This window comes from Littorina saxatilis, linkage group LG6 (assembly GCF_037325665.1).
Source record: "Littorina saxatilis isolate snail1 linkage group LG6, US_GU_Lsax_2.0, whole genome shotgun sequence".
Lineage (NCBI taxonomy): Eukaryota > Metazoa > Mollusca > Gastropoda > Littorinimorpha > Littorinidae > Littorina > Littorina saxatilis.
This window is the reverse complement of record NC_090250.1, coordinates 18,904,152-18,913,635: the sequence shown is the minus strand read 5'-3', so window position 1 is coordinate 18,913,635 and position 9,484 is coordinate 18,904,152. Positions and strand designations below refer to the sequence as shown.

Below are 9,484 nucleotides of genomic sequence, written 5' to 3'. Positions count from 1 at the left end.
ACTAAAAACTCATCACATGAATACATAATTATCGGTAAAAACGAAAGTTTATGTACCGATTGGACATTGGATTTCCCTTCTTTGAGCCATGTGACGTCAGAGGCCTACAAAACTTCATAATTTGGGCGTTTCAGGTTAACCGAAACTTCAAAGGAACTACTTACTTCATATTTGGGACACGCGGATTAACCCACAGATCAAAGCACACGTCTGCAAAACTGTAACAAGTCGCGTAAGGCGAAATTACTACATTTAGTCAAGCTGTCGAACTCACGGGATGAAACTGAACGCACTGTATTTTTTCACCAAAACAGAACAGCTTCGTCAATCCCCGCGTGAAGGAAATCGCTCACCTCCCACGTGCAAAACGTAGTGATATTGACACGCCAGATTAGCGAGGTAGCGTATTGTGTTAAGCAGGAAAGCGAGCTTTTCTGTATTCTTGTTAACTTTCTGAGCTTGTTTTGAATACAACCTATCATATCTATATGTTTTTGGAATCAGGAAATGATAAAAAATAAGATGAAATCATTTTTGGATCGATTTCTTAAATTTTAATCGTAAGATTAATTAATCTATTTTCGTTAATTGTGATCACATTTTAAGAGTAAACATGACATATGTATATATTTTTAGATTCAGAATGTGATGAAGAATACGATGCAATCAATTTTAAATCTGTTTGCGAAAAATCGATTTGAATGACAACTTTAATGAGCAAACTCATTAATTAATTTTTAAGCCTTCAAGCTGAAATGCAACACCAAAGTCCGGGCTTTGTCGAAGATTACTTGACCAAAATGTCAACCAATTTGGTTGAAAAATGAGAGCGTGACAGTGCCGCCTCAACTTTCACGAAAAGCCGGATATGACGTCATCAAAGACATTTATAAAAAAAATGAAAAAAACCATCTGGAGATACCATACTCAGGACTGGATCTCTCATGTCAAGTTTCATGAAGATCGGTCCAGTAGTTTTCTCTGAATCGCTCTACACACACACACACACACACACACACACACACATACACCACACCCTCGTCTCGATTCCCCCTCGATGTTAAAATATTTAGTCAAAACTTGACTAAATATAAAAATGAAGCGATTTGCAGATCTATCTCGGGAAGAAATTGAAAACAAAAGACGACTTTTAACTCAGATCGAATACCAACACACTTCAGCTGAACAAAAGATGAACATGGGAGACACCCTCCATCAGCATAATTGCAGGCAACACACAACTCCAAGTTTTGCCGCGGCCAAATTCAAACCCCTCGCGAAGTTCACTCAGCTCTGTCGCACACACAGCCAAGTCGATTTGCGCGGGGCAAGTACTTTCGACATGTCCTTTGAAGATATGGATTTCTTCCTCAGTGCAGAAAATCAACCTGACATGCAAATATCCACGACAATGCAAGTTCTGCCTACTTTCCACAACTGTACCATAAACAACTTGAACATCACAATAACAAAATAAGACCAAACGTGGTGATTGTCTCTGCTGTTAACCCCACAAGCTTACTCAATGAACTCGTCCAGTCTTGATCGCGAGACAGGGTGACGACAAGTGTGTACAACAGTTACTGACACTGACGGTGCAAAGAGATGTAGCAATTTAATTGATGTTTTAATTGATGTTCATGAATTTTCCGTTCCTTTGATTATGTTCTGAGCAAAATGTTGCGATAATCAAATATTCTAATGTTAATTGAAGGAGTTGAATAAACTTTTGAAGTTGCACTATTTTTGTGGCGCATTGAAGTGTATGTGTTTGGTGTAAACAGGTATTCTTGGTGTGTGTGTTTGATTGCATGTGTGTGTGCTCGTTCAATCATCAAAACAACAACAAAGTCAGTACCTGAAAGGAATTCGATCGATACATAAAATGTTATTTGCGTTTTCGACCAAAATATGACATTTTACACAGATCTCGACAGTCATTGTTCACCAGAACAATGACTGTCTCGATCTGTGTAAAATGTCATATTTTGGTCAAAAACGCAAATAACGTATAATGTTCATAAAGTGCATTAATTAAAAAATTGTACTTCCAAATGAAGTGTCACATGACAGGAGGAAGCACATGAAGAAGAGGAGAAAAAACAGGAGAGCGATGAGGGGAGGGTAAAGGAAAAGGCGAAGGTGTGTTTTTCCCGCATTACGCCCTACAAATAGTTAATACAAGAAACAACTGTTCGCTTATAGGCTACTCAAACGCATTTTCCTTTCAAAAACCATAAATCATTCCAAAAAAGTGTCAGACGTCAGGTAATTGATAACTGTCGTGCGTGAAATGTTATCTTCACACGACTGCAATAAAATGCCAGCGAAAGTCAAATTATAATGGTGAAATAAATGAGTTTACCGAAACGTAGCCATCTAACGAAACAAACGGTACGAGGAGCGAGCAGGTACAGAACGTGTCATACAGAGTTACTGAGACTGTGATTGATGAGAATCCATTGGAATCCCTTGCACTCGGCTGTTTAGTTTTGGCAAGTCGATTACGAGTAAGAATATAGTCTCGAATTGCAACCCTTCATCAGTGGTATGGATATGTGTGTGTGTGTGTTTGTGTGTGTGTGTGTGTGTGTGTGTGTGAGCTTCTTCGGCTGTATCTCAGCAGATAATCCAAAGAAAAAAACGTTAGAAACAGGATGGCATTTAGTCATGCGAGAGATGAGGCTTCTGAAATAGTGAACAAGTCGCGTAAGGCGAAATTACTACATTTAGTCAAGCTGTGGAACTCACAGAATGAAACTGAACGCACTGAATTTTTTCACAATGACCGTAGTCCCCCGCTTGTGCATAACGGAGTGAAACTGACGAGCCTGTTCAGCGCGGTAGTGGTTTCGCTGTGCTGCATAGCACGCTTTTCTGTACCTCTCTTCGTTTTAACTTTCTGAGCGTGTTTTTAATCCAAACGTATCATATCTGTATGTTTTTGGAATCAGGAACCAACAAGAAATAAGATGAAATTGTTTTTAAATCGATTTCGGAAATTTAATTTTGATCATAATTTTTATATTTATAATTTTCAGAGCTTGATTTTAATCCAAATATAACGTATTTATATGTTTTTGGAATCAGGAAATGATTTAGAATAAGATGATCGCTCTACACACACACACACACACACACACACACACACACACACACACACACACACACACACACACACACACACACACACACACACACACTTGGCAAATATGGAAAAGAGGCCTCATCAAAAAGTAGTCAACACTATTTTATCAACCGAAAAAACCCACGGCATATAATTCAAGATGAAAAACGACAACCCAACTGATTCATTCCGGGTAGAAGGAAAAGGTGAACCGTTAACTTTGATACTGTGGTAGACATGTAACAACTGTGTAAAATATATTATAATAGTTTCCTTTTTGTGTTTGTTGTCTTGCAAATCATCATAAATCAATCAATATTCTTCCACTTAAACGTAAATCAACAAAATCACAAACAGAAGGGATACATGTATAAATCTTACGTATTACCACACTTTGATTACGCCGATGTCGTCTGGGACAGTTGTACAGAAGGGTTATCAAACATTTTGGAACAGCTCCACCTCGAGGCCTTAAGGGTAATTGTCGGAGCAGTTAAAGGAACAAGCCACCAAAAATTATATGACGAATCAGGCTTCAGTAGTTTAAAACTAAGACGGGAAATTTTTTTTTTTTAATATATATGATCACTGACGACTGCCAAGTATCAAATGATTTCATCGCCACTAAAGCATACACTATAATTATGTTCTTCACTACAAGATATATCTGTCACTATTCGTGGCAGTGAATTGAACCAGGGGGGTGTCAAATCTAACACACAGCACAACTACCGAAAGTTTTGAGAATAAGTAACCCGCACACAAAATATCCACCATTACAAAAAAATGATAATACACTTATCCAATATTGACGTACTAAAGTTGTCTTTTGCAGTTCGTAGCAATAAACTGGTCGTCAAATCTAGCCTTTACGTCACGCGTTTGATAACTTCTTCAGGTCGTGCTAGCCACGTCTTGGCTTCACGTAGTGCATCTAGACCTCCATAGTGCTAAAAACGTCATCCGCTGCTGGCGAACTTGATGTATCTTTCGCGGTTCGTGGCGATGAAGTTGTCGAGAGGAATACCAGTGTGGAAGGGTTCTCCAGCAAACTGACTGGCGTCCATGTAGCTTGCTCCTCCGTTGAGCACGCCCCAAACCCAGCGTGCGTACTGCCTGGAATGAAATAGAATAGATGGTCAGATGTGTGTGTGTGTGTGTGTGTGTGTGTGTGTGTGTGTGTGTGTGTGTGTGTGTGTGTGTGTTTGTGCATGTGTGCTTGTTGTGAGCATTTGTCTGTTGTATGTGTTTGTTTGCGTGTTTTGACTGTGCACTGTGCTGCGCTGCGAACAAATGTGATTCTTTGTATTTTATTTCATTTTCATTTTCATTTTCATTACTTTATTGTCCCATCGCTGGGAAATTCGGGTCGCTTCCTCCCAGTGGAAAGCTAGCAGCAACGGAGTCGCGCTACCCAGGTGTCTGCGTGTTTAGGTGTATTCAGCCACCTGCACTTATGGCAGAATGACCAAGGTCTTTTACGTGCCATTGTGATGACACGGGGGTGGAACATGGCTTCCGTCTCTGGGTCTGCACATAAAGTTGACCCGTGTCCGTCCCGGCCCGAATTCGAACCTGCGACCTTCCGATCACAAGTCCAGTGCTCTACCAACTGAGCTACCGGGCCCCCATGCAAGCATGTATATGTGCTCTTTGATGAGTATTTTCCTTTTCATTTGAGACAAATTGTATTAGTTGTATATATCGTGTTGTGTTTTTGATTGAACTTGTAAATTGAACTTGTAAAGCGCTTCGAGCTGTGGAGAAGCGCTATATAAATGTCCATTATTATTATTATTATTATTATTATTATTATTATTATTATTATTATTATTATTATTATTATTATTATTATTATTATTATTATTATTATTATTATTATTATTATTATTATTATTATTATTTAAGTTATTGAGACATCCCAGTGCACTACGGGATTTATAGAGCAAATCTCGAAAATTCATTATTGAACGAAGCGCATAGCGCTGAGTTCAATAATTATTTTCGAGATTTGCTCTATAAATCCCTTAGTGCACTGGGATTGTTTCAATAACGATATTGTCAGTACCGCCAGAGAAAAAAGAAGATTCAAAACGCACATTTTGCAACGCGCATTTGGATAGGCGTAACTGTGTGGTCAGGTTTGTGTCACTGGATCTACTTTTGTGTGGGCTGTCTCAAGTGTGTCGTGCTTTCGTCACACGCAAACTCTTGTTTTAATTTCTGTTGGTAAATTCCAGTGTAGCGTTAAGCTAAAAAGTGATGATCTTTCATAGAGACCTCATTTAAACTCGGAGAAAGGACTGTGCTCTTCGTTCTTTGCGATTCGAAACCTTCATCGAGCTTCGACAGATTGACTGTGCAGAGTTTTGCCCCTTGCCAAGGTCGACGAAAAGGACATTTTCAAAATAAATGTGGCATGTTTCTCGTGTGGTATCTTCACTCATCGGGGAGTCTGGTACTAAATATGAACGGTAAGAATGCTCTGAACCCTACACGTATTATATCCCCATCGTTTTATCGTTCACATTTGCCCAACATGTTAATTTGCTGAGCGGGATTTATGTCGTCTGCTACTGCACTGAGTCTCATTTCAAAAACAAAAATTGCTCGTCACGTTGCACTGAGTCTGCACGCATGAGGCAGGCTGGTAATAAGTCTTATATATGGTAAGAACGTTCTAAACCCAACACGTTTTCGATTCTGATTGTTCTTGCCTTGAAATAATAATTCGGAAAACATTCATTTACTGAACATGCAGTCGTATTTCAGTGTAGTCTGCTACGTGCTGATCTACCTGCTACCGTCTCTGCTGCTACGTTATCGGAATAACACTTGTGTTTTCTGTTAGCTGCTGGGAATTGTATACTAACTCATCATTTGGTAATGTGTACAATAAACTACATGCCACTAACATGGCATAATTATTAGAGGAATCTTCGCAAGTTGAAACTGAAAAATTAGACACAGCGGGTTCTATTTTTAGATCAGTGGCAACTGTGGCACAGGCACATGCAATCTGTCAGAAAAAACCCATCTTCTGCTTTAATTGAGAAGCAGGAAAGTTATGGTCTTAATCATTGGTATTGTGGAGAATATAAGCTACATGTCATTAATTAATTCTGAGGATGAGAGTACACTCTCACTTAAGCAAAGGGCGGAAGAATACGCTCTGTGGAAAAGTTAGCGCACTCCAAGAGTGCGCTAACAGTTTTAGCGCATCGCCATTAGCCAATCAACTGGTTCACATCAGTCATGTAAATAAGAATGCTCTGAACCCTACACGTATTATATCCCCATCGTTTTTTCGTTCACATTTGCCCAACAAGTTAATTTGCTGAGCGGGGTTAATGTCGTCTGCTACTGCTAGGCTACCTGGGCAATCGAACCACTGCAGTCTGCACTGAGTTTGCACCACGTCCGTGGTCTGCACGCATGACGCAGGCTGGTAATAAGTCTTATATATGGTAAGAACGTTCTGAACCTTACACGTTTTCGATTACGATTGTTCTTGCCTTGAAATAATAATTCGAAAACCATTCATTTACTGAACTGATGTAGTCGTATTTCTGTGTAGTCTGCTACAGAGTCGATCGAGTCAGTCTTCCAAACTGGTCTAGCTGGTACGTTATCGGAATAACACTTGTGTTTTCTGTTAGCCGCTGGGAATTGTATACTAACTCATCATTTGGTAATGTGGATGATAAGCTACATGCCACTAACACTGCATATGAGAAGAATCTATGCAAGTCGGCGAAAATTAGATGAAACACAGCGACTTCTATTTTTAAATCACTGGCACTGGCACAGGCACATGCAATCTGTCAGAAAAAAACCCACTTCTGCTTTAATTGAGAAGCAGGGAATTTATGGTCATTTGGTATTGTGGAGAATATAAGCTACATGTCATTAATTAATTCTGAGGATGAGAGCACAGTCTCGCTTAGGCAAAGGGCGGAAGAATACGCTCTGTGGAAAAGTTAGCGCACTCCAAGAGTCATGTGACACCAGTACTTACTGACAATTATTATTATTATTATTAAATAACTCCGTCAAGTTTGTATGGGTTGTGGACGATTGGTTTAAACAGTATTTTATTCATAAACGCACATATGAGAATATAACAACATGTTTACAAAGGAGCACAACAAGTTTAAAACTTATAGTGAGTGCTCACATAATCATACCTGTTATTTCATGGCGGGATATGACCAACAAGATATGGCGACTAATCTTTTGAAAAAAAGAACATATTGAACAGAACGAAAGAAGAACAAGTCGCGTAAGGCGAAAATACAACATTTAGTCAAGCTGTCGAATTCACAGAATGAAACTAAACGCAATGCAATTTTTTCAGCAAGACCGTGTACTCGTAGCATCGTCAGTCCACCGCTCGTGGCAAAGGCAGTGAAATTGACAAGAAGAGCGGGGTAGTAGTTGCGCTGAGCAGGATAGCACGCTTTTCTGTAATAATTTATATGGTTTTGGAATCAGAAGATGATGAAGAATAAGATAAAAGTAATTTTGGGTCGTTTTATAAAAACATTATTTTAATTACAATTTTCAGATTTTTAATGACCAAAGTAATTAATTAATTTTTAAGCCACCAAGCTGAAATGCAATACCGAAGTCCGGCCTTTGTCGAAGATTGCTCTACAACAATTTCAATCAATTTGATTGAAAAATGAGGGTGTGACAGTGCCGCCTCAACTTTTACAAAAAGCCGGATATGACGTCATCAAAGACATTTATCGAAAAAAAGAAAAAAACGTCCGGGGATATCATTCCCAGGAACTCTCATGTAAAATTTCATAAAGATCGGTCCAGTAGTTTGGTCTGAATCGCTCTACACACACACACACGCATAGACACACACACACACACACACACACACACGTAGACACACACACACATACACCACGACCCTCGTCTCGATTCCCCCTCTATGTTAAAACATTTAGTCAAAACTTGACTAAATGTAAAAACGACAGAGTTGTTTCAGGAATTCGTCTTTTATGTTAATGTTCTCGGCGGTGCCTTCTTTATCTTGTCTTATTTCTGTCTTCAATGATCCGAGGGGTTCGCGTGGCTAGAATTTTTATGTGTTTAACAATCACCCCCCCCCCCCCCCATAACATCAACTTCTGTTGTCGTTCCCGAAAGGTGAAACTGTCACATTGTGCAACCGTCAGCCCGGACGTCCATTTTTCTGAGATGTTCAGAATTTGATGCAAGTTTTAGACTCAACCAACGAGACCATACCGCTAGTAACATTAATATCAAGATGAAATAGCGAAGAGAAGCAAACACCAGGGCTGGATCTACATATACTTTCTTTTCTCAAGGAGAGACTCCCAGAAAACTCTCCCAAATGCCATATTTCAACAGCAAGACCCCCAGACCCTTCACCTGGCCTCCCCCTGTACTCCTGCCTCAACACACACACACGTACACACACCCACACACCCACATATACACACACCCCTCCCCCCACACGCACAAACATACACGCACTCACACGTACACACGGAGACACACATACACAGACACCTACACCTACACGCGTACACACACACCCAAACACACACATATATACACCTACACACACAGCTCCCACTCCCCACACACCCCACACACACCCACCCACCCACACACACACTCACTGAGGAGAAAAAAACACAACTTACTTTGTATCGCCGTACCCGCAGGTCCAGCGGGCGACCCACTCACTCTCATCCACACGGCCATCGTTGTTGGTGTCGTATCGGTTGTTGATGTCGTAGGCGATGTCCGAAGTGGTCACCACACCGTTGCCGTCCTCGTCGTTGTCTCTGGCCAATAGCTTCAACTTCTCTTCCACCGTTAAGCCCGTCGGTGCGCATGCGCCCTTGCAGAGCGGAAGTACCAGCAGCGCCGCCGCGGCAAAACGGAAGACAACTGAGTTCATGTTTGTGTGAAGTCTCGGTCTGGTTCTAAACCTTGTGGTTGTAGAAATTTTGTGTGAGACGTGATCGCTTCTCTTCGGAGGCAGTGGCCGAAGTGAATGAAATGGGTGTTTTATAGGGTAAAGATATGCAGGATTGGTCGTTTTGTAGGGACATGATTTGAACTGGGGACATGATTTGACCTGGGGACATGATATGAACTGTGCACAAATCGACGTGTGGCATCAACGGTGCAGTGTCACGTGGCAGGCGCTAGATGCTTGCACTTCCATCAGCAAAATAATGTTTGGGACATTCCCCTACATTTAAATGTGTTTAACACTGTGCATAAGACCAAACGTTACACAGATGTCCTCAAGCCTGGACTTAAATATAACATTGTTATAGAAAACTAAACATTGCAATGGTTTTT

The 9,484-nt window shown here is 40.5% G+C and overlaps 1 protein-coding gene across 1 annotated transcript; it reads right to left on the bottom strand.

Moving 5' to 3' along the window:
• Positions 1-3,234: 3,234 nt before the first annotated feature.
• On the bottom strand, positions 3,235-9,172 carry LOC138968672 (uncharacterized). Its single transcript, XM_070341272.1, has 2 exons — positions 8,815-9,172; positions 3,235-4,243 (listed from the first exon to the last, which is right to left on the bottom strand). The coding sequence occupies exons 1-2, from the start codon at positions 9,072-9,074 to the stop codon at positions 4,087-4,089; spliced, it is 417 nt and encodes a 138-aa protein (XP_070197373.1). The 5' UTR covers positions 9,075-9,172; the 3' UTR covers positions 3,235-4,086.
• Positions 9,173-9,484: the final 312 nt, after the last annotated feature.